This window comes from Carlito syrichta, unplaced genomic scaffold (genome assembly GCF_000164805.1).
Source record: "Carlito syrichta isolate Samal-C Ts95f unplaced genomic scaffold, Tarsius_syrichta-2.0.1 Scaffold314826, whole genome shotgun sequence".
NCBI lineage: Eukaryota > Metazoa > Chordata > Mammalia > Primates > Tarsiidae > Carlito > Carlito syrichta.
In genome coordinates this window covers 238,910-265,040 of record NW_007258922.1, presented here as the reverse complement: position 1 = coordinate 265,040, position 26,131 = coordinate 238,910, and the positions used below count along the sequence as shown (strand labels likewise).

Genomic DNA, 26,131 nt, shown 5'->3' with positions numbered 1-26,131 from the left:
GTCTGGGCGACAGAGTGAGACTCCGACTCAAAAAAAAAAAAAGAAAAGTTTTTATAAAAGAGTAAGTCTATTTTTAGCTCACAGTTTAAGAATTTTGTATATTTTTAGCTTGTTTTATTCTGTAAGTAACATTGGACTTTGTCCGTATTGTCCTAGGAATATAGAACTGAAAATAGGTCTCATCACCCAGTTCAACTCCAATTAACTGGGAGTGAGACCCTGTTAGCTCAGGGTTGGGGAAAAGGCAGAGTCCCTGCATGGTTAACAACACCTGCCACATATTTGCAAGCCATGTTTATGGAATCTTTATTCTGGCAATACTGCTATGACATCTCCTTAATAGCAGAATTTGTTAAAAAGGGGTGTTTAAAGAGCATGACAAGGCTGGGCATGGTGGCTCACTCCTGTAATCCCAGCACTTCAGGAGGCCAAGGCAAGATGATCCCTGGAGCCCAGGAGTTCAAGACCAGCCAGGGCAACATAGTGACACCCCATCTCTCTATAAAAATATACACTCGTATATAAGAAAATAAAAAAATAAAAGAGCAGGACAGGTGCCTAGACAGACACACTCACCAGTCGCCTTGCAGTGGTACACCTCTGGCCAGCTGTGCCCACGGCAGCAAAGAGAGCTGATGGAACAACCAAGCTGAGGTCGGCATCCTCAAAAGCTTTGAGAAGCACAAACAAATTCATCAGTGAGGCGAAGAATGCAGACAAGGAATTTGTTAACTGGAATAAAACAATCTCTTTAAAAAGTGCATAAGAGAATACCAAACATAGTGTAATGCAGGCACACTAACATCACAGAGACACATATACTCATGGGGGGAAAGCCATCTTTTCCTTCCAAGGAAGATGAGAAGAGAATGAGCTCTGTGCTCTTTACCCAAGTCCAGAGGGAACTGGTGCTCCTCACTCCTGACCTGTTCTTTATCTTTCACCTTTCAGTTTCTAATACTAAGCCTCCTCTGCATCCTCATTGTGGTCTGTTCTCTGAAATTCCATCCTCTTTGCCAGCCTTATTTGCCCATAAGCTATTTTGGTGGCAGCTTCTTTGTGCCTATACACATTTAGAGAGGTCAACATAACCCTTTATCGCCTCCATAAAAAAGCACGCTCTCTAGCAGCACCTGTGCACTTACTTGCATCAGTAGATACCCTGTCGCCACTCTACAGAAGTTTTCCCAAATCTTTGAATTACCACTGCTTTCTACTCCAGCACCACATGACTTCCCCCTCGACTTCATGGGAAAAAAAAAATCTCAAAGAACACAAGGCCCTCTCATGCTTCTCTGCTCCTCCGAAGAGATCAGTGCAAAATCACTTCCAAATTCCTCCCTGCTTTTATCCATTCCTTCCTCCTCTTCTGCCTTCAGAAGGAAAAATTAGCACTATTTTTACAAAGTTAACACTTCCATTTATATTAATTCTAATTCCTCCCTTCTTATAGCTTCTAGAAACTTTCAGCTAGTTTCCTCCTACAACTTCAAGATTTCCCTCTCCAATCTAACAGCGTTCTCACACTAGCATGATGGTAAAGACAGTGGTTTGTGCAAACAGAACGGAGTCTTTAATCCATCCCCAAGGCTGTACTGTTTTAATTTTCAAGCGTCAGTTTTCTCATCTGTAAAATGGGGTAATAATGTGTGGGATAATAATGGATGACAGTAAGGAGTTTAAAAAAAAAAAGCTGTGCTCTGAGGTCTTGTTAGCAGGATACAAACACCAGCATTTGCCACTTGCCAGCCTGTCACTTAAGACACACAATCATTTTAAGACTCAGAATGTAAACTTCAGATGAGATTAATAATGGTATCTACTTCACAGAAGTGTTGTAGGGATAAATGAAATAATGCCTGTTCAACAGCTGAGCAGAGTACCTAGCAGATACCACTGCTCACTAAATTCTCAAATGAAGGCTCTGTTTAGATTAAAAATTCACCTGGAACAAACCCTTCACCATATACTTGTTAGATCGCTGGTGTCCACCACAAATATCTAGTCATTTAATCATATGATGATGATGACAATAGAGAAATCAGCAAGTTTTGATTTTTATCACAAAAGCCATGCTTCTATTAAGTCTCAATCTACTGATTTTCATTACATTGTCAGAATGTAAGCTAATAATCTGTTTCCTTTTGTGACAAACTCAATTTCAAAAAATGAACTAGGGCTGGGAGCGGTAGCTCATGCCTATAACCCAAACACTTTGGGAGGCCAAGGAGAGAGGACTGCCTGAGCCCACAGGTTCAAGACCAGCCTGGACAACTTGGCGAGCCCTCATCTCTACAATAGATCAAAAAATCAGCCAGGCGTGGTAGCATGTGCCTATAATCCCAGCTACTTGGAAGGCTGAGGGCGGAAGGATCACCTGGGCCCAGCAGGTTGAGGCTGTAGTGGCCATGAGCATACCACTGCACTCGAGCCTGGACGACAGAGTGAGACTCCAACTCAAAAAAAAAAAAAAAAAAGAACTAAGTAATCTCTAAGCTTAGACATTAGTGAAAAAGAAATGCTTTAAGTATTCCTTCCCAATATAAAAGCACTCCATATTCCACTAAGACAAAATAACATTTTTTAAATTTAAAGGAATGATCAAGTCCCATAAGAGTTATTTATTATTCTAAAGAAACAGGTGGCCAGTTTTCAGATAACAGAAGGAAGAACAAGAAATAATGCCACTACAATGGAAGTCTCATTCACAAATTCTAAGCTCCAATAACATTTTCCAAACACTAGTTACCTCTCTTTCCTAGTTACCTCTGCCTTCAAACCAAGCTTGTGGCCTTACCTCCCAAGTAAAGTTCCTAAATGTGGGAATGAGGGTCCAGGCATACACAAAATAGAATGGATGAGTTTCTAACCAAGCTGTATATATATTCAGGATGGCTACAGAAGATTTTGTGAGCAGAAAACAAAATGGGCAGTCTTACCAATAATGGCATTGTTCCCTCCAAGTTCTAACAAGCTTCTCCCTTTAAAAAAATCATAAACACAAATTAATGCCTACTTCATTATTTACTGTACACTGTATACTATATAGCCTCAAGTTATAGCCTATCTCAGTTATTTTTTAATTTATTTTCTGATTTATAAAGTATTATAATTTTTGTGACAATATGAAATTTCCTGATTTTGATCACTGTACTGTGGTTATGTGAATGTCCATGTTCTTAGGAAATACCCTGAAATATTTAGTAGTAAAGGGACACAATATCTTTGAGTTATTCTGAACAGTTCAACAATAACCTGCACTAACAATACATGTATGTACGTATATATATGTGGCTAGAGAGAGAAAAAATGATAAAGCAAATGGGCTAAAAATGTAAGCAACCGACAAATGTGATGAAAGGGTATTTAGCAATCCTTGTGTTAGTCTTATAACTTTAAGTTTGAAATTACATAAGAAAAAACAAAGAGGCCGGGCACGGTAGCTCATGCCTGCAATCCTGGCATTTTGAGAGGCAAAGGTGGGACGATTGCTTGAGCCCAGGAGTTCAAAACCAACTCAGGCAACATAGCAAGACCTCGTCTCTACAAAAGAAATTTTAAAAATTAGTCAAACATGGTGACATATGCCTGTTGTCCCAGCTACAGGAGGCTAAGGCAAAAGGATCACCTGAGCCCAGGAGGTCAAGACTGTGGAGAGCTGCAATAGAGAAAATTAGTATAAAATGGGGCAGCCGTGAAAAATGGTATGGTGATCCTCCCAATATTAAACACAGAATTATTATATGATATATGATCTAGCAATTGCACTTCTGGGTATATAACCAAAAGTAATAAAAGCAGAAACTAACAGGTATTTGTATACGAATAATCAGAGCAGCATTATTCACAACAGCCAAAAGGTGGAAGTAACCCAATATCCATCAACAGGTGAATAGATTAAAAAAGTGTGGTATATACATGCAATGGAACATTATATAGCCTTAAGAAAAGAAGGAAATCTGGTCTGGCTTGGTGGCTAAGCCTGCTATCCCAGCACTTTGGGAGGCTGAAGCAAGTGGATTGCTTGAGCCCACGGGTTCAAGACCAGCTCAGGCAACTTCACGAGACCTTGTCTCAACAATAAGTCAAAAAATTACCCAGACGTGGTAGCGCGCACCTATAGTTCCGGCTACTGGGAAAGCTGAGGCGGAAGGATGGCCACAGCCCAGTGGGTGGACACTGGGGTGGCCGTGAGTGTGCCTCTGCACTCCAGCCTGGGCGATGGAGTGAGACTCCAACTCAAAAAAAAAAAAAAAAAAGAAGGAAATCTTATTGTATGCGACAATATGGATGAACCTTACAAACATCATGCTAAGCAAAATAAGCCAGTCACAAAAGAACTGTATGAAGTTATCTAAAGTATGAAGTTATCTAAAGTAGTCAATTATAGAACAGAAAGTAGAAAGGTAGTTGCCAAGAGCTGGGGGCAGGGGGAAAGGAGGAGTTAGGGTTTAATGAATATAGAGCTTCGTTTTTGCAAGATGAAAAAGTTCTACAGATTGGTTCCACAACAATGTGAATGTATCTGATGCTACTGAACTGTGTACTTAGAAATGGCTAAGATGGTAAATTTTATGTTGTGTTTTTTCCTCCCACAATAAAATTTTTTTTTAAAAGCTGTGGCCCATGAGGCCACAACAAAATTCCTCCTTACAATTTAGTACTGTCTTCCAATCTTTCCCTGTGCTTTTATATTTTACTTTATTTTCTGATTGTCTTATGTCTCTCTCTAAATTATTAAGAGTTATTAAAAGAAACCACTCTATAGTATTTCATCATCATAGCACACCAAATTATAATTAGCTACTTCCCCAGCATGAATATATTCATTGCTGATTATTCTTGATTGTCTTATTAGATCAGGGACTAAGGGTATGAATATTAGGACTCCTGATAGACACTGCCAACCTACATTCCAGAAAAGTCACACAGCAGGCTATGAATGTCACTTACCTTACTCCTTCCAGCATTAAGATTTGAGATTTATTTGCCTCTGTTTTGGTCATATTTTTACTTTAGATCTTTTGAACATAGATTTCCCTAAATAAACTTTAAAAACAACTTTTACATAAAAAACTTTAATGTATTTGTGATGCCAGGAGCATATGTAACAGCAGCAGAGGATGCTCTCATTTCCATCACTCTGAAACAGTTAAGTATCATGTGGATATCAATTATGAAGGGATGTGACTGGTATTACCAAAAGCCACCTAATGCTGTATCAGCTCTAGTCTCTGCTGCAATCATTGGTTTAATGACAGCTTACCGGCCACAGCACAGCACTATGCTAAGTGCTAAGAAGAAATGGAAGGAAACAAAAGCCTCTGTGCCTTCCATCAGCTTCTCTTGACTGGCTGCCAGTGATATTCTGCAGAAGAGGAGGGACCTTCACTTGCTACATTCTTCCAATTTCTCTATCAGTTGCTCTCTACAGTCCTGACTAATAATCCCCCTAAGAAAAGAGCCTATCATCATTTAAGAGACTGATGCATTAATTCTCCTAATGGTACTACTGAAGCAAGAACAACAAACTACTGCTTTGAGTAAGGAGGAGGAAAGGAAAGAATGAGAAGATGAAATAAAATCTGGTAGTAGGAGGAATGGAACTAATGATGTCAAGCATCTTTTCATATGCTAATTAACCATTTGAGATGTCTATTCAAATGCATTGACTGTTTTTAATTAGGTTATTTGTCTTTTACGTTATTAATTTTTAAGTTATTTATGTATTCTAGGTACAAGTTCCTTATTAGATATGTGATTTACAAATATTTTCTGCCATTCTGTAGGTTGTCCTTTTGCACAAGTCTTTAATTTCAATGAAATCTAATATATTTATTTTTGCTGTTGTTGTTTGTGCTTTAGATGTCTTATCTAAGAAATCACTGCTAAACATAAGTTCACAAAGACTTATTCTTGTATTTTCCTCTAAGAGTTTAATAGTTTTTGCTCTGACATTTAGGTATTTGATACATTTGGGTTAGTCTTTGTATATGGGATGTACACGGGTCCAACTTTATACTTATGTTTATGAATATCTAGTTGTTTAAGTACATTTATTAGAAAGACTATTCTTGGCCATGTGCGGTGGCTCACACCTGTGAAACCAGCACTTTGGGAGGTCGAGGTAGGAGGATTACTTGAGCCAACGAGTTTGAGACCAGCCTAGGCAACATAGCAAAACATCACCTCCACAAAAATAAAAACAAACCCAACGGACTATTCTTACCTTACTGAAATGACTTGGCACCCTTGTCAAAAAAACCAGTTGCCCATAAATGCAAGGATTTATTTCTGTACTCTCAGTTCTACTCAATTGATCTTTAAGTCTATCCCTATGCCAGTACCACATAGTCCTGAATTTAAAATTGGGAAGTGAGAGTCCTCCAACTTTGTTGTTTTTCAAGATTCTTTTGACCATTTAGGATCCTTTATATTACCATACGAATTTTAGGATCAACTTGTCAATTTTTGCAAAAACAGGCAGCTGGGATTTAGATAGGGATTGCATTGAATCTGCAGAACATTTGGGCAGTATTGCCATCTTAACAGTATTAAATTTTCCAAAAAATGAAAACGGACTATCCTTCCATTTACTTAGGTCACTTATAATTTCTTATGATGTTTTGTTGTGCTCTATGTGAAACACTTACTTTTTTTTGTTTATTTGTAAGTATTTTACTCTTTTTGGTGATATTGTAAATGGAAATGTTTTTGGAATTTCACTTTCGGGTTGTTCATTGTTAATGTATAGAAATAGGCCAGGTTCGTTGGCTCAGTTTGTAATCCCAGAGCTTTGGGAGGCCGAGGTGAGTGGATTGCCTGAACCCGCGGGTTTGGGACCCGCCTAGGCAACTTGGCGAGACCTCATCTCTACAATAAATCAAAAACTAGCCGGGTGAGGTAGCGCGCGCCTATAGTTCCGGCTACTTGGAAGGCTGAGGCGGAAGGATCGCCCAGCAGGTTGAGGCTGCAGTCGCCAGGAGCGTGCCACAGCACTCCAGTCTGGCAAGAGTGAGATGCCAACTCAAAAAAAAAAGAAATATAACTGACTTTTAGTCGGATGCAGTGGCTGTAGGCTGTAATCCCAGCATTTGGGAGGCCAAGGTGGGAGAATCACTTGAGCCCAGGAGTTCAAAACCAGCCTAAGCAACATAGTGAGACTTCATTTCCATCAAAAAATAAAAAAAATTAGCTGAGCATGGTGGCACAATTTGTAAGTTCCAGCTACTTGGGAGGCTGAGCCAGAAGGATTTCCTGAGCCAGAAGGATCACCTGAGCCCAGGAGGTTGCAACTGTGGTGAGCCATGATCATGTCACTGTAATACAGCCTGAGTGACAGACAGAGTAAGACTCCAACTCAAAAAATATATATATAAAATTGATTTTTTTATATATTGATTTTATGTCCTGCAATCTTGTTGTCTTATTTATTAGTTCTAATGATGTTTCGTAAACTTGCTTTTTAAAAGCATTGCATATAGTAAAATGGCTGGCAGATTAACTAGTCAAATCTCATCTTATACCAGGGTTAGAGTCTAAATTCAACATAATAGTCAAAAATTGATGGTCAATATTATCCTTGAAAACCTTTTAAATAAATCATAAAGCACAGCATCATATACAAAGCTATGTCCATACAACCCTTTTCAATCATATATATGTGAAATACAAATGACAGAAGAGCTAATTCCACATTCATCCTAAGTCCTGTACTCATTGGTCTTTTTAAAATTCTGATTTCTCTTAATTTGCCAAACAGGACTTGTGAAATTTGGTAAATGAGAGAAAATGACATCCTTTTCCAAATTATACTATTTAAATTTGAGACTTCCCTAATAACTGTGCACTCTTTTACTTTACTTGGACATTCAAATATACTTGGCCAGTGTCTCCATGGAAAAGGTTGAAGAAAAAAAAACTTTTAGATTTCACATCCTATTTCTGAGGGAATTAAAATCCTCATTGGAAAGTCAACACTTACCAAACCTTTCCTGCACCATAAGGGCCACCTGTTTTCCCACCTGAGTGCTCCCGGTGAAGGAGAGCAGGTTCACTCGCTCATCTTTGGCCATTGCTGTGCTGCAGGAGAACAGACATGGTTACCCAAGCAGAGAAATGCAGCAATGGCAACACCTAATGGTACCCAGCAAGAAAATACTGACATGTGCCCTTGGAAAGCAGTCAGTCAAAGCTACCACAAAGTCTATGCCAGTAAGCAAGGGAAGGTCTTCATGAAAATTAAACTCTTAGGCCGGGCATGGTGGCTCATACCTATAATCCCAGCACTTTGAGAGGCAAAGGTGAGAGGATTGCCTGAGCTCAGGGGTTCGAGACCAGCCTGAGCAACATGGTAAGATCTCATCTCTACAAAAAATCAAAAAATTAGCCAGGTGCGCTGATACATGCCTGTGGTTCCAGCTACTTGGAAGGCTGAATTGGAAGGATTGCCTGAGCCCAGCAGGGCGAGGCTGCGGTGGCTGGGAGTGTGCCACTACCCTCCAGCCTGGGTGACAGAATGAGACTCCAACTCAAAAAAAAAAAAAAAAGAAAATTAAATTCTTCACAAGTAGAACCACACTGAAGAACACGCTAACCTGCTCTGCGAGCACTTCATAATCAGAAATCACCTAGAGGCAGTTGATACTTAGGGAAGTAGGTGACTGGACAATATGACCTTAGTACTTCCTAGCTGAGCATTCTAGTCAGTTTTCAGACTCTTAACCTACTGTGTAATACCTTTCAGAATTAAAAACTGCCAGATGTGGTGGCTTACACCTATAATCTCAGCACTTTGGGAGGCTAAGGCAGAAGGATCACTTAAGGCTAGGAGTGAGACTAGTCAGGGCAACATATCAAGATCCCCCCTCTACAAAACAACAAAAACAAAAAGAACCAAAAGACTAAAGGAAAACATCCTAAAATATTCCCTATAAAAGTTGGCTTTAAAAGGCTATTCTAGGATTTTCAGTTGCTTTTCTAAGGAATATAGATCAGACACAATAGATTTAAACCTCTTGTGAACAGTTCAGAGTTGTGTGCCAAGCAGGGCAGCCATAGCATCGGTTTAATGTAGAACTGGACAGCTTGGTGAAATTACCTAGGTAGGTCTCCCAGGTTCAACCCAGCAAATATGAGCACTGACACTCAAAGTAGCTGCTGTCTGATGCACTTCTATATGCACAACTACAATTATCTGAACTATTCCAAGGCTAACACAAAGGAATGTATGACCAGAGGGCAAGAACAGAGTAGGTCAAAGGCCAGAATATTCAATATTAAATGACACTGAGGTCATACTTAACACTATGTACTGTATACGAGAAGTTATATTTTCTAATACTTTCACACCTATATAAAAAAGGAGTAACTTAGCCGGGTTCGGTGGCTCAGCCTGTAATCCAGCGCCTTTGGGAGGCTGAGGTGAGTGGATTGCCTGAGCCCACAGGTTCGAGACCCGCCTGGGCAGCGAGACCTCATCTGTACAATAAATCAAAAAATCAGCCGGGTGTGGTAGCGTGCGCCTGTAATTCCGGCTACTTGGAAGGCTGAGGGGAAAGGATCGCCGGGGCCCAGCAGGTGGAGGCTGCGGTGGCCGGGAGCGGCCACTGCACTCCAGTCTGGGCGACCGAGTGAGACTCCAACTCAAAAAAAAAAAAAAAAAGAGTAACTTAACACTCCTTTTTGAGGTTGTATAGTAAGTATAGCAGTATGTTAAAAAAGAAGAGGGAAAAAAATCACCTATCAGGTACAATGTGCACAGGTGGGAGTGGTGGGTACACTTGAAACCCAAACCTCTTCACCACTATATAATGTATCCATGTAACCGGAAACTATTTGTATCCCCTAAAGCTACAGAGAGAAAGAAAAAAAGTGTTGGAAGGAAACTAACACTTTAGCCACACCAGTATGGGTTTTAAGACTTGACTTCTAGGAAACCTCACCTAATCAAAGCCTTAGCTTGTAAGAACAACCTCAGCTTTCATTATAGTTCAGAGCAATTATAGTCAGTTCCAGCTTGCAGAGGCTATAACATTATGCCAAGTAAAAAATAAGTTACAAAAGGTCACATATTGGCTGGGTGCAGTAGCTCACATCTATAATTCCGGTATTTGGGAAGTCAAGGCAGGAGGATTGCTTGAGCCCAGGAGTTCAAGACCAGACTAGATAGCAGAGTGAGACCTCATGTCTACAAGAAAAAAAAAAAAAAATCAAAAAATAAGCTGGGCGTGGTGATGCGTACCTGTAGTCCCAGCTACTTGGGAGGCTGAGGCAAGATGATCACTTAAGCCCAGGAGCTTGAGGCTGCAGTGAGCTATGATTGTGCCACTGTTCTCCAGCCTGGGCAACAAAGCAAGATCCTAACTCTAGAAAATAAAATAAAATAAACAAATAATGACAGTAAAGAGAGCATCGGGAAGTCACAGACTGCCCACCTTTACTGCAGTTTGTTATTTCAGACACCTTATGCATAGCAGCTCCGGGAAATTAAAAAAACAATTCTCACTCATCTTCCAATAGAGATTATAAATTAATAACACCCAACGAGGTCCATAACAGTGATTCCAAAGAACTGAAATCACCTATATAAAAGTAATATAGGGCTCCAGGTATAAGCTGTAGAAAAGACCAGAGTCCTACAAAGTTACAGGCATAAATTAAAAGTTAAAAAAAACCTGTTGTTTCTCAGTTCTGTTTCTAAGCCTGCCTTCTTCCTTGCGTGATCACTCACCCATAGTTGCTTGAATAGAAGCCACTAATAACTGATTATCTAAATTTCCCCCAGGGGAAGCTGTCCGTGGGATGGATGAACTTATTTTCCCTTCAACAATGAGCCTTAGGTGCTGCAAAACCCCCTGATGGTATCCAGGAGTTTGATCAACTCCTGCACACCTTTCCACAAGCAGAGGTCAATGGTAACCAGCCACTGTCCCCTAGTTTGCTTCTTTATAATGCCTTACTGCCCGGGACTCAGGTCACTGGGGCGGTCTTGTAACTTCTCCAGCTGCTATGTAAAATCTCTTGAAGATGTTTTTCAGACTTTACATCTTAATGGAGCAACTAGACCCACCCAGATCTGTGACCCTCACCGAGGAGCTGACTCCACCAGTCCTGACCCCACGGCTCTGCACAACACCCCTGTGACTTCAACCCCCTTTCAGCAGTACCAGTTCCTCAGCCCCCTGCCTGCCACATTCTCTTTAAAAACCCAAGCTTAAAAATTTCTGGAGAGGTGAATTTAAGAAATATCTCCTCTCTTCTGATTGGCTGTCCTGAGATAATCAAACTCTTTCTTTACTTTAACCACTGCTGTCTCAGTGAACTGGCTGCTTGTGCAGTGGCCATAAAAACCCAGTCGGAGGGCGACAAAACCATTCTCATGTACCATTCTCATGTCCTTAGCTGTACTGGGTTACATTATTCTAGTAAAGATTATTCTGGATGGTCAACCGGGTCCTTCAACAGAAGGATGCGATCAGTTTATTAACCTACCCGATATCTGCTCCACCACAAGTCAGGGAACAAATTGCACCAGGCAGCTTGTTATCCTCCAGAACTTTGGCTATTATCCTAAAAAGGAAAAATCAATTACTAAGACAACAGCTTAATTTTTTAAGGCATTTTTTAAAAATGAGGATTATTAAATTCCAACCACTTGACTCTTCTTTTTCAACTTTCCCTCCAATCCCTCAAATATGTTCCTCTCTTTTCAGCCCACTTTTCAATTCCTAAACCACTGTTCCTAAGTGATCTTCTAACATTAAGAACCCCTTCACATATAGACTCTTCCCTCATATATTCAGGCCTGGATTTCTCTTCATATATTAGAGATGAGATTTTCAAACAATTATCAGAACTTGTTTTCCAAAAAAACATGTTAAGAAAAACAAACATAGAACATAAACAGTTCTGACACAGAGCATTGCTCAGGTAGTTTAAGCAATTGTTGTTTTCAAGTATTTTCTGCCAAACTATGAAGACACATCTGGTTAAGGACAGCAAGTGGATAACGGGGGGGGGGGCTGAGAGTGGGGATTTATTTGTTTATTTTGGGGGGGGTCTTTCATCACAAATCCATTAAAATAAAATGATAACAAAGAAATAAAAAGGAAATGAAAAAGGAATAAGACTTAGAAAGATGAAGGAAATTAAGTCTCAGCAAATGAGACTTAAACACATCTCTGAAAAGCAGAATTAGAGAAGTGGTAGAGGATGCATGTGGAAGAGGTAAGGATTCTCAAAGCCTAGAGGCACACAGAAGAAGCTGGGGCTGCTCTGCAGGACCCCGAAGCAGCTCAGGACCAGCATCCACTGGCTTCCCACTAAACCAGCTCAGTTAGAAAGTATCAGTGCCCTTCAAGCTAAAGCACTTTGGACAAGCAAAGCTTTTTCTCCTACAGCTCAAGCTATTACAGTTAAAATGAGACATACATTTAAAGTTTACTTAAACCTGATTCTGAGTTGTTAAAAAATGGCTCAAATAATTATGGTTTCAAAAAGATCCAAATCCCACTCCCACTTCCATAGAAAAGATATCACTGTCATACTCAAGTTCCCCAATTGTCTCCCAAAATGCCCTTTATAGTTTTCTTTCTTCCCTCTCATCCAGAATCCAATCAAGAATCATGCACTGCAGGCGTCATGTTCAAGACCATGTTCTGGATTATACAATTCTTTCCGAGGGCTTCAGGTATATGTATTGTCTGCATAAGAAGACTGCACTCTCTTTAAGGGCAAGGATTTTGCATTATGCCTCTGGGTAGAGGTTAACAAAACCCTTTTCCCTTAAAGCATGGGAATCAAACTTTAGTTTGAACAATAGCTCTGTTCCCCATGTTACCTGATAAATGTCAGAGTGCCAACAATGGTATTTAGACAACATGGATTATGGTAAAAATGACCCCTGACTGGACAATTTCATCTGAACTGAGATGAAACTATCTTTGAATTCCATCTGAACTGAGATGAAACTATCTTTAAATGGGAATGCTATGCTTTTTGGTATTCCCTGAGTATAGTGGCACTGCATGTCTCTATAGTGCATGAAAGGTGTAATTATAGAACTGGCACAAGGGATTTAGGTTTCTGTGGGGCATTAGGCAGTAGCCTCCACAACTGTCCAATGGAGATCCAGTCTCCTTGAACCTGTGTGACTGTCACAAGGACAGACTGAAGAGGAATACTTGATGCTGACCTCCTGGCAAACTATGTCCCTGCCCTCTGTCCTTTGGAATAGACGGAGAACCCCATAAGGCCTGTGGTCATCTTATGAGCCTGAACATTTAGTTGAATTTAAGAAGAAATCCTAAGTGGGCATTGCACTACCCTGGTTAATTCCAGTAAAATTTGGCATCATTTTACTTATCTTCCATTATAAAATCATATATTTTTAACCCTCTGAAGGCTATCAACCAGCATATGTTAAACTCCTACATGGACATTTCAAATTCTTCTATCTGCAAAGCAAAAAAAAGAAAAAGAAAAAAACTCTTAAACAAAACTTAGTATCAAAATCAATATTTTAACCAGCTACTTAACAACTGGCAAGCAGTCCACTATGTCCACATTAACTAACTGTTTAAAAAAAATACACACACAGAGCCAAGGCATGGTGGCTCATGCCTGTAATCCCAGCACTTTGTAAGAATCACTTAAGGACGGGAGTTCACAACCAGCCTGGGCAACAGAGCCCATCTTCACAAAAAAAGTAAAAAAAAATAGTAGGGCATAGTGGTACATGACTGTAGTCCTAGCTATTCAGGATGCTGAAGAAGGAGGATCACTTGAGCCCAGGAGTTCAAGGCTGCTATGAGCCCTGATCATGCTACTACACTCTAGCCTAGGCTACACTCTAGCCTAGGCCAGACCCTATCTCAAAAAAAAAAATTATTTAAAAAAATTGTCTGAGAAGGCTAGGTGCGGTGGCTTACACCTGTAATCTCAGCACTTTGGGAAGCCGAGGTGAAAAGATTGCCTGAGCCCGCAGGTTCAAGACCAGCCTGGCAACCTGGCGAGACCTCATCTCTACAATAATCAAAAAATTAGTCAGTGTGGTAGTGTGTGCCTGTAATTCCAGCTACTTGGAAGGCTGAGGCAGAAGGATTGCCTGAGCCCAGCAGGCTGACAGAATGAGACTCCAACTAAAATAAATAAATAAATAAATAATTTTAAAAATTGCTTGAGAAATTGCATCATTTCTGTGTGTTCTATTTAATATTTAATTTGAGTACCCCATCTTCAAGATATCATTTCCTCAATATTACATATTTATTCTAATCAAATATTAATACGCACTATCCTCTCCCTTTTTCAGCCCATTTTCCAATTCCAAAGCCTCTGTTCTAAACAATCTAACATTAAGAACCCTCTTACATATAGTCTCTACTACAAGCTCTCTACCAGTCATTCTTAAATCAGAGAAGGAAGATCCTGCAACCAATGGAACATTGAAGGTGCATCATTCCAACCCTGTATGGGAAGGCAACTTACTCTATACCTATAGCCTCTAAATTCTAGACTGATAAATTAAGAACACTAGTATGATGACCTGATCAGAGTTGTCAAGTTCTTAAATATAAATAAAACACTAATAATTGTTTTAACCAAAAGACACAATACTATATTTAAACAGTGTTACAAGATCAGTGGATTAGTAAAAACAGTTCTTTCTATTTTGTTAAGTCTATTAAGCAAAAGCATAAAAGTATTGCCTGGGTAGAAATCTATTCTCAACACCATTAACTTGTTGAATCCTTATAAAATATAGCCCCTAAATCACAAGGATATTTCTTCTCCACTGGAGATTTTTTTTTTCCTAAGTGACAAAAAATGTCTATAAGAGCTCAAGTTCAGGTTGGAATTGGTGACTCAGCTTTGTAACCCCAGCACTTTGGGAGGCCAAGACAAGTAAATTGCCTGAGACCGCGGGTTCCAGACCATCACAGGCAACTTGGTGAGACCTCATCTCTACAATGAAAAATCAAAAATTAGCCGGGAGTGATAGCGCACGCCTGTAGTTCCAGCTACTTGGAAGGCTGAAGCAGAAGGATCGCCGGAGCCCAGCAGTCGATGCTGGGGTGGCCATGAGCATACCACTGTACTCCAGCCTGGGCAATGGAGTAAGACTCCAACTCAAAAAAAAAAAAAAAAGGTCAGGCATGGTGGCTTATGCCTATAATCCCAGCACTTTGGGAGGCCGACATGAGAAAATTGCCTAAGCCCACAGGTTCAAGACCAGCCTGGGCAACTTGGTGAGACCACATCTCTACAATAAATCAAAAAATTAGCCAGGCGTGGTGATGCGTGCTTGTAGTTCCAGCTACTTGGAAGGCTGAGGCAGAAGGATTACCTGAGACCAGCAGCTCGAGGCTGCAGTGGCTGTGAGCATGCCACTGCACTCCAGCCTGGGCAACAGAGTAAGACTCCAAATCAAAAAAAAAAAAAAACTCAAGTTCAACACTTATGTCAATATCTGGAATGATTATTCTAAAAATTGAAATGATATAGTTCTGAAAGAGTTCTGTAAACGGCAAAATGATATAATAAACTTATTATAACCAAAAAAGAAATAGGTTATCCACATTCCATGCTTAAACAAATATGAACCTTTCACATCGGCTTAAAAAGTCAGGGTCTATCAATCATCCTTTCAAGATTATTCCATACCCAGGAAAATTTAAAAACCACACATACTTACTTTGTGACAGCTACACTAATGAGGGAAGTTGTTGGAGCTCCTTTCCTTAAGAGGGTAAGGGGGGGAAAAGAAAGAACTTAATTTGATGGAAACCATAAAAACCTTTTATCATCAAGCAGAAACAAAAGTCAGACATGAGTGAAAGCTCCGTTCAACAGGAAAACTAACAAGCCTAGTAACTGAAATAGAAATTTATCCTTTAGCTTGTTGTCTCTGAGTCCTAAAGGACTACAAAACTTTCATGAACATAAAAATTACTTAAAGCAGTTCTAGGTCTGCTTGCTGCACTGATCACAGGAACTGCCTTGCTAAACTTGATCAATTATGGGAACTGAGTACAGCAGAAATCTATGCGTATGCCACATTCATCAAACTTTCCTTGGAAGGCTCAGAGTACAAGAAAACTATACCAGCCTTTGTGGATTAGAGTGCTGAAAGCAGATGGACATGGTGGCTCAGCCTGTAATTCCAGCACTTTGGGAGGCCAAGGCAAGAGGACTGCCTGAGCCTGGGATTCGAGACCAGCCTGGGCAACTTGGTGAGACCTCATCTCTAAATAAACCAGAAAAACTAGCTGGGCATGGTGGCATACGTCTGTAGTTCCAGCTACTTGGAAAGCTGAAGCCAAAGGATTGCCTAAGCCCAGTAGGTTGAGGCTGCGGTGGCCATGAGCATGCCTCTGCACACCAGCCTGGGCAACAAAGAGTGAGACTCCAACTCAAAAAAACCAAAAACAAAACAAAAACAGACTGCTGGAAAGCATGGGTTCCTTTGGCAACATGGTACAAAAGCATTAATCCTCCCAAAGATTCTGTTTTGTAGATGGTCTGAGTATATTCAATTGAGTACCACATTTAAAACCAATAAATATTAGTGAAATAGATGCAAAATGGACCAAAGACAATTCTCCTGATTTTCCTTATCTAAGTTTTTTCATTGGACATGAAAGCTAAGAACAAGTAACTGTTTTGCGCCATCCATAATATACATTTTTACTATCAACTTTACTATTACAGAGATGAAAACTTTAAAGCATCAATGGAAACACTGCTAAGTGCCTCAGAATTACTTGGGAGCTCAGTTTCAAATATTTATTGAAGGAGCCAGGCATGAAAGCACACACCTGTAGTTCCAGTTATGCAGAAGGTTGAGGCAAAAAGTTTGAGATAGCTTGAGCCCAGGAGTTTGAGATCTACCTGGGCAACACAGCAAGACTTCATCTCTAAAAAAACCAATTACAGTACATATTTATTAAAAGAAAGAAGTCAAACTTTAAATAGAAGATGTGGCCAGGTGCAGTAGCTCATCCCTGTTATCCTAGCACTCTGCCAAGGCAGTAGGATCGTTTGAGCCTAGGAGTTCGAGACCAGCCTGGGCAACATAGCAAGACTTTGTCTCTACAAAAAATAAAAATTAAAATAATTAGTCGGGCATGATGTCATGCATCTGTAGTCCCAACTTCTTGGGAGGCTGAGGCAGAAGGATCACCTGAGCCCAGGAGTGGAGGCTGTGGTGAGCCAGGATCGTGCCACTACACTCTGCTGGGAGACAGAGGAGACCCCGACTCAAAATATAATAATAATAAAATTTTTAAAAATAAAATAAATAAGGCCAAGCATGATGGCTCATGTCTATAATCCCAGTACTCTGAGAGGCCAAGGTAATAAGATTTCCTAAGCCCCAGTCTGGGCAACTTGGCAAGACCTCATCTCTACAATAAATAAAAAAATTAGCTGGCCATAGTGGTGCATGCCTTAGTTCCAGCTACTTAGAAGGCTGAGGAGGAAAGATCACCTGAGCCCAGCAGATCGAGGCTGTGGTGGCCGTGAGCATGCCACTGCGCTCCAGCCTGGGTAACAGAGTAAGACTTCAACTCAAAAAAAAAAAAACCAAATAAATAAAGTTGTGACATTTACACTTTTTTCTGTTTGGCAAGTTGCTACAATAAAACAAACCTATTGGATTTTTCTCTCCAGTTTCTGACACAGAACTTCAAAACTCCTAGGAATTTTATGAATGATAGAAGTGTCTCTGTTATGCTAACAAAATGACTTTTGGTAGGCCCATAGATAGCTTCAGGATGGGGGCTGGAGACTGAGTTTAATCATGATAGCTACATAACAATCAGTCATGCCTACATAATAAAGCCCCAAAAGAATCTCTGGACATCAACATCCAGTGGAGTTTCCTAGTTGGTCAAATAGTGATATGCCAGGATGGTGACCATGCCCTGACTCCATAGGGAGAAGGCATGGAAGCTCTGTAGGTAGGACGTTTTTGGATATTTTCCTATGTATCTTTTATAATGAAAGTGTAATCATTAAGCATAGGGCTTTCCTGAATTCTAATGGCTCACTCTAGGAAACTACTGAAACCAAGAGTTTGCCAGACATGGTGGTTCACGTCTAGAATCCCAGTACTTTGGGAGGCGTAGGTGAGAAGATTGCTTAACCCCAGGAGATTGAGACCAGTCTGGGCAACCTGGCGAGATCTCTACAATAAATCAAAAAATTAGCCAGGCATGGTGGCACACGCCTGCAGTTTCAGCTACTTGGAAGACTGAGGCACAAAGATTGTCTGAGCCTAGCAGGTGTGAGGCTACGGTGGCCGTGAACACGCCACTAAACTCCAGTCTGGGTAATGGAATGAGATTCTGACTCAAAAAAAAAAAAAAAAGAAAGAAAGAAACCAAGGGTTCAAAAGAACCTCCTAATTTATGGAAGGTTGGCCAGAACTATAGATGTTGTGGGGACCCCACTTGTGGCTCACACCTGAATGAAGTAGGGCAGTCTTAACACCTGTAGAGCCTGACACCAACTCTGGGGAATCAGAGTCAGAAGTGAATTAAGAGTACATCCACAGCCGGGCTTGGTGGCTCAGCCTGTAATCCCGTGCCTTTGGGAGGTTGAGATGAGTGCATTGCCTGAGCCCGCGGGTTCAAGACCCGCCTGGGCAGCAAGACCTCATCTCTACAATAAATCAAAAAATCAGCCGGGCGTAGTAGCACATGCCTGTAATTCCAGCTACTTGGAAGGCTGAGGTGGAAGGATTGCTGGAGCCCAGCAGGTCGAGGCTGCGGTGGCCGGGAGCGGCCACTGCACTCCAGTCTGGGCGACAGAATGAGACTCCAACTCAAAAAAAAAAAGAGTACATCCACTTGGGGTGCAGAGTTGAGAAAAATAGGAGAACAATGCTAGTTCAAAATGCCAATGGTTAAAAAACATAATAATTAAAATTCGGTATTTCACAACTGGCAGGTATGACTTAATGTTAACTGAAAAGGAACAGTAAGTAGAAAACATTTCAATGTATTTTAAATACTCCCTTGTAATACCTGGAATGGCTATTTTTACCTTCTTACTACTGGAGAGGAAAAGGGAGCCATTCTTACCAAAGGCAGACATTCCCACAGATCATTGCGATAGCATTGTTCCAGCCATATACTGCCACAGGGAAATTGAATGCAGTGATGATTCCAACCAGGCCTACGGGATTCCACTGTTCAATGAGTGCATGGCCAGGCCCTGAGGACAGGAAAGGGAAGGAACGTGCTGAAGCATGTGGGAGTCTATGGCTGTTGGCCCTCAGCTCTCTAAAGGTAAGCCAAAAAGTCACTGGCATGAGGCAGATCCATCAATAGGAGAAAAGGCATGCAAATTTATTTAACATGTGTACATGGGAGGCTTTGAAATGAATGAAGACCTAGCTGGGCATGAAGACTCACGCCTGTAATCCCTAGCACTTTGGGAGGCTGAGGCGGAAGGATTGCTTGAGCCCAGGAGTTCAAGACCAGCTTGGGCAATATAAAAAGACCTTGTCTCTACAAAACATTAAAAAAAAAAAGAGTCAGCCAGGTATGGTGGTATGTACCTGTAGTCCCAGCTACTGGGGAGGCTGAGGCAGGAGGATTGCTTGAACTTACTGCACTCCAGCCTTGGTGACTGAGTAAGATTCCAACTCAAAAACAAACAAAAAACCCCAAAAGATCTGACTTCCCAATAATGTCAGGAAGTTACAGAAACTTAATACCATCTTAACCATCTTACAGTTACAGAAAGAATAGGGACTTGGATCCTGGTAAACTGGTTATGGGAGGGGAAAGAAAAGGAATTCCGTTGAGAGGCAAGAAATGGTTGCTAGGAAGAATGACTGGATAGGAAACAGAGATTAACTGGTAAACAGCTTTCTTTGAAATGTAAATATCTTTAGAGACAGTCATTATACTATTAAACAGGTCTGCTCAGGTGTGATCACATCTTAGTCTTCATTCCTTCAGCAGATAAGAGGAGGGGAAGCAGCAGCATGGGGGTGGTGTCAGAGGGACCTTGAGGCATCTTCAGTCAAAACTCCATATTTTGGGGCATCAGTTTCTGAGCTCCAACAAACATGCTGATCTCATGCATGTCAAGTTAATAAGAACAAAACCCAAAATTTTTCCTTTTCAGAACAAAGGTACAGTAGGCCAGAGGAGGTTCTGGATGCCTTGTAGATCACTTTACACAGCTGTAGTATATTGGTCCATTAACTAATGTACAACAAAAGTATTACTCCACTACCTGGTAAACCATATTTATATTCATGATGCCTCTGATCCTCATAGCACTCTGGGTGCTATGAGTACATCTGGGAGACATGGAAATTTTAGAAGGCCATAGAGACACCCTAGGTGATTAATCACAATGACCCGGACACAGAGTCTGACTTAGGCCCATGTTCTTTACTTCGCCTGATGAAGCCCTGGGCCAACCTCTCTAAATTCAAGACAAAATAGCTCATTTATGGGGTAGTGGGGTAAGTTCTGAAAGGACATAACATGGATTTAACATACCAAATGAGCAGTCATTTTAACATTGCCCAATTCTCATGTTTTTCTAGTAGTTCACTTAACTTACCTTCAAATCACTAGCCAAAGACAGAACCAGTTTCTCAGAGGTAGCTATTGATAACTGTTTTACAACCCAGCTCCCCCATCTTGTTTCATAATAATTAGCTTTTCTATTTCAAGTATTTGCCTCCACCCATAAGACCCAGGTTAACCTATCAGTCCTTCCTGACCTTCATGACACAGACACCATCAGCATGGCAGCAGTCATGTGACTAACCTACCCATCTGCCTGCTATCACCTGGCGTCAGTATCTGCACTTACCTGCCCCTTTGTGATGACATGGAGCCAACCACCTTAATGATCTTCCCCCATCAAAAGGTTTAAAAAGATTCAACCTGCAGCAGCCATTTGTCGTTGCTTTACTCAACTCAGGTATGACCACGTGCTCTTGAGCCATGGCTGCCGCCATGTTTCCTAAGCTTTGGCCCCCTCTCCTACCTTGCAGAGGTAAATCAATCTCTCTCTCTAATTTACTTTCTAAATAATCTATATCTTCTAATCTAACTTATGTGCAATTCTTTGCATCTTTCATGCAGCACACAACCCCCACCCCAGTGGGTCTGATCTAACATTTGGAGACCCTGCTGGGATATAGATTTTTAACATAAAAAGTTCTAATAATTATACATATGCTGAATGAATGAATTGCACAAATTTGTACATTCACTATAGGAAATTTGAAAATATGAATAAAAATATATGTATTTTAAATAAACTTTAATGTCACCCATAATCCCACAAGGGGCTTCTTTTAATCAAAGGCAGCAGGAGCAGAAAAGAATGGAAGCAAAGGAGCAGGATGGTTCACAAACCCTGGTTAAAACCATTTATCAACTGGAAAGGCAGCTGTCCCAGTCATTGGTCTTCTTTGTCACACTCACAGTGCTAACTGGGATGTAGGGATCATGCCAGATGCAGCACTTCACTCCCAGGTCCCCCTGTGGTCTAGGCATCCTAATCCCTAGAGATGAGGTCCAGGCACCGCCTCTTCCTGGCAGGGCCCGCCTCCTCCTCCCCTGCCCTCCTCACTCAGCCCTAATGGCACCCCGTGCTACAACCCTCTGGTGTCTGGATCGCTACATCTGAGGAGAAAGTCCAAATTCTTTGTCAGGAAGGAGTTGCCTCGCCACCCCACCTCCCCCACACTGCATGCTCCGGTTGTGAAGCCTGCATCTCCCATATAAGCTCCACACAGGCTTCTTCCCTGTTTAAAACACCTTCCTACCCCAGCACTCCACTCCCTCCTCTCTTGTATTCCTTGGGGCCTTACTTTGGTTTACCTTTGCTGGGAGGTCTTTCTTGACTACACCTATGAGGCTGGGCTAGGGGGTTCACTCATTTGTGCCCACCATTCTGCCTTCTAGGCCACCAGTACTTACCATGCTGAATTATAATTACTTGTTTACTTATCTCCTACTCTAAAAAGTAGGAAACTTATAAGCTTATAAATCCCTTGAGGACAAGGGACTATGCCTTATTAATCAAGTATTATCTAGTAGATAGCCTGGTATCGACAACACTCCATAAAACATTTATCAAATTAATGAAGTCAAAGTTCCCCAAAACCTCTGCAGAGATGAGTAATCTACATTAAAAGAAAAAATGTGTAAGTAATTGAAGGAGACTTTAAATTTGAGGCAGGCATCATAGAAGTATAAATCAAAAAAGTTTCTTGCTTGCTCATGTATTACTTTCTCAAATTGACAGTTTAACTTTTTTAGCTGGAAAAACCTCTTGGAAGTGTTTAATGACTTAAAATTAATCTTGGATAATGGGAACCATTGTTACACATCTAATTAAGGATATTAACCATACATTTAAAAAGAATCACCCAACTCTTTCTACAAGTAAGGAATTTGCCCAACATTCCAAGAAAAAGAAAAAATATGATCTTTTTAAAAAAGTTTCTTGGTCAGGCGTACTGTCTCATACCTGCAATCCCAGCACTTTGGAAGGCCGAGGAGAGAGGATTGCCTGAGCCCAGGGGTTCGAGACCAGCCTGGGCAAACTGGGGAGACCTCATCTCTACAATAATTCAAAAAATTAGCTGAGTGTAGTGGTGTACACCTGTAGTTCCAGCTACTTGGAAGGCTGAGGCAAAAGGATCGCCCTAGACCAGCAGGTTGAGGCTGCAATGGCCATGAGTGGGCAACTGCACTCCAGCCTGGGCAACAGAGTGAGATTCCAACTAAAAAAAAAGAAAAAAGAAAATAAACACCACTACTAATTCCGTCACACAGAGATAACCACGGCTAGCACTTTGGCATACATTTGTATCTAATGTATCATCAACACAGACCACAGAGTCACCAATTTTGCTCCATCAATATAGCAAACGTTACACATTGCTTAAGATCTTATTCCCATCATTGAAACCTCTTCAGAGTACATGGTTAGTCCTTGCAGGATAGCTTGTAATAGCAAAAGATTGAAAACCACCCTAAATACCTATTACTTGGAAGCAGGCTAAATAAATTATAATATCTTTATAACACAACAGCCATAAATACAGATGAAGAAAACCACTTAATGTAATAATATGAAACAATTTCCAGCCAGGCTTGGTGGTTCACACCTGTAATCCCAGCATTCAGGAGGATTGCTTGAGCTCAGGAGTTCAAGACCAGCCTGGACAACATAGCCAGACCTCATCTCTATAAAAAATAAAAATAATTAGGCAGGTATGATGGCATGCACCTATAGTGCCGGCTACTTGGGAGGTTGAAGAGGGAGAATTGCCTGAGCCCAGGAGATCGAGGCTGCAGTGAGCCATGACTGCGCCACTGCACTCCAGCCTGGGTAACAGAGTGAGACACTGACTCAAAAAACAATGTCCAAGATATATGACATAATATGAAAGTATAGAACAAAACGTATAGTTTGCTATTGTTTATGTTCGAAAAAGACACATACTTGCCTATATGTGAACAAAAACTCTAAAAAGATACACAAGAAAATCAGAAACATCCCCTACTTCCATGGGGTACTACTGAGTGGCCAAGGGAGTGGGAAAGAAACTTTTTTACTCCTTACCCTTTTATTCCTTTCTAGTTTTCTAATATAACCATATCAGCCCTTTCAAAAAAATCTACATTAATATAATTATAAAATAAGTAAATACACAAGTTTCCCATAAAAGTATGGGGTTAAGGGAAGACAATCTTCACAAACATTATTTTGGGTACATCCAAAATTATTAGTTTACCCAAAATTAGCTTAACTTTTCCTTTATGATTTGACATTTAGGTGATTTCTAATTTTTTAAACTGATAGCACAATGAGTATCTTTACACATAAACCTTTGTCATATTTCAGATTATTTACTTAGATTCTTTAAACAGTCTTTAAATTTATGAGCTCTTTGGACATGTTTCCAAATTGTTTTCCAGATGGGTTAAAAGAGTGTTTCACCCATGGACTTGCCAACACTGAGTTTTATTTTTTAAACCAAAGGGACCAGACTCTGCATTGCTCACACTTGTAATCCCAGAACTTTAAGAGGCTGAGACAGGAGAATTGCTTGAGGTGAAGAGTTCGAGACCAGCCTGGGAATCAAAGCAAGATTTTGTGTCTCTACAAAAATAAAAATTAAAGAATAGCTGGGTATGGTAGCACATGCCTATAGTCACAACTACTCAGGAGACTGAAGCAGGAAGATCCCTTGTACCCAGGAATTCAAGATTATAATAAACTATGATTACACCACAGCACTCCAACCTGGGCAACAAAGTGAGATCCAGTCTCAGTAAAAAAAATAACTTTTTTTAAAAAAAGTTTCTTAATCTAATGTTTTTACCTGTTTTAATTTGTATACTTAGAAAAATTGAAGATGTGTTCACATATTTATATGCCATTTGCAATTCCTCTTTCTGCAAACTGTTCATAGGCAGAGCATTTTTGGGAGTTGTCTGTATCAGAGTACAAAACTCTTAGCTTAACTAATTTCACTGCTTACTTTCAGAAGGCAAGATGGGTCCCCCAATCATCCGTGATAAGCCAACAGCATAATCACAAATATCCACGTACTCTTGAACTTCTCCTACACCTTCCACTAAAATTTTCCCCATCTCCAAAGACACCTAAAAATAAAAACACAAGCAGAATTTTACCAACAGAATTCGCATTTAAATATTAAATTAAGGACTGCGTGCAGTGGCTCACACTTGTAACCCCAGCACTTTGGAAGGCTAAGGTAGGAGGATTGCTTGAGGCCAGGTTTCCAGCTTACACAACATAGCAAGACCTCATGCCTACAAAAAATTAAAAATTAAAAAAATTAGCCAAGCATGGCAGCATATACCTATAGTCCCAGCTACTCAGGAAGCTGAGGAGGACAGATCACCTGAGCCAAGGAGTTCAAGGCTGTAGTGAGCTGTAATTGTGTCACTGCACTCCAGTCCAGGTGACAGTGAGACCTGGACTCAAAAATAATAAAAAAATAAAATAAACATTAAGTTAAAAAGGGGAAAAGCAAAACACGTTGTGTCTATTTGGTGATGGTAACAAACTAAACAAAGTCTGTTCCTATTTTTCTGTAGAATTTTTAAATGCGAGAACTGTCTTCACTTTTTCCTGTTCATCTTGTTAATCTTTCCTCTAAAAAAGGATTTTTGGAATTTATAAGTTGCTTTTTAAAAAATCTTAATCTTATACACAGAAATGCCTGACAGGCTTATTCCCCCCACTCAAAGGATTATGCATGCACTACAAAATACTACAAAAATACTTTACCAAGCTTCCTAGTACTTGGATCTTCTCCCGCAAGGCTTCACCAATCTGTCTTACTATTTCTCCTCGCTTTGGAGCAGGAATCTATCAAAAGAACAGAATTTCAGTGTCTGATTCAAAGTGTAAATTTATGTCTATAACACAGTATTAGATGTGTGCTATAAAAGAACAAAGTATAATCAAATCAAAGAAGACTTTTTGATCATATCAAGACTGTGATACAGGTCGGGGTGTGTGGGATGGGGGAAAAAGACTGTGGTATGGCTAGGCACTGGGGCTAAAATGAGACATTCATAGAGGTAATGTCTACTGGGAGGCACAGAGGAGAGAATAGTAACAAATAAATGGGGCTATAAAGAAAACGGAAATAAAAAGGATACTGAGACAGAGAAAACAGCAGGACTGGAAGGCAAGTGGATAAGTTACTTTACCTAAAGGCTGGCAGGAAAAATCTCTAAGTAAGGTGACACTGAAGCCAAAACCTGAAGAATGGAAAAAATCAGCCACAGGAATATTCTTGGAAGGGAGGGAGGGAGAGAGGGAGGGAAGGGGAAGACAAAAAGGCAGATTGGGAAGACTACTATGTCTAAATCTAGAAGTTTTCAAGGAGTCAGAATCATACTCAGGGTGCAATGTGAAGTCCTTGATGGTTTTTAAGATGCAGAGTAAGATGATTTGCTTTACCTTTTAATATCACTATCTAATGAGTAGAGAATTGAAGAGGAAAAGAGGAGAAGCAGAGATGTCAATTAAGAACATATTAAGCCGGGCTCGGTGGCTCAGTCTGTAATCCCAGCACTTTGGGAGGCTGAGGTGAGTG

The 26,131-nt window shown here is 40.5% G+C and overlaps 1 protein-coding gene across 2 annotated transcripts in view; it reads right to left on the bottom strand.

The window, feature by feature from the left end:
- ALDH7A1 (aldehyde dehydrogenase 7 family member A1) overlaps positions 1-26,131 on the bottom strand; it is a 51,162-nt gene that overhangs the window by 14,013 nt on the left and 11,018 nt on the right. For both annotated transcript variants that reach the window (XM_008072034.2, XM_021705920.1), the window contains exons 4-11: positions 25,315-25,395; positions 24,539-24,662; positions 19,089-19,221; positions 15,698-15,742; positions 11,494-11,571; positions 7,985-8,082; positions 2,940-2,981; positions 577-671 (exon numbers count right to left, since the gene is read on the bottom strand). In XM_008072034.2, coding sequence (XP_008070225.1) covers positions 577-671; positions 2,940-2,981; positions 7,985-8,082; positions 11,494-11,571; positions 15,698-15,742; positions 19,089-19,221; positions 24,539-24,662; positions 25,315-25,395 — 696 coding nt within the window. The remainder of the gene's footprint in view (positions 1-576; positions 672-2,939; positions 2,982-7,984; positions 8,083-11,493; positions 11,572-15,697; positions 15,743-19,088; positions 19,222-24,538; positions 24,663-25,314; positions 25,396-26,131) is intronic.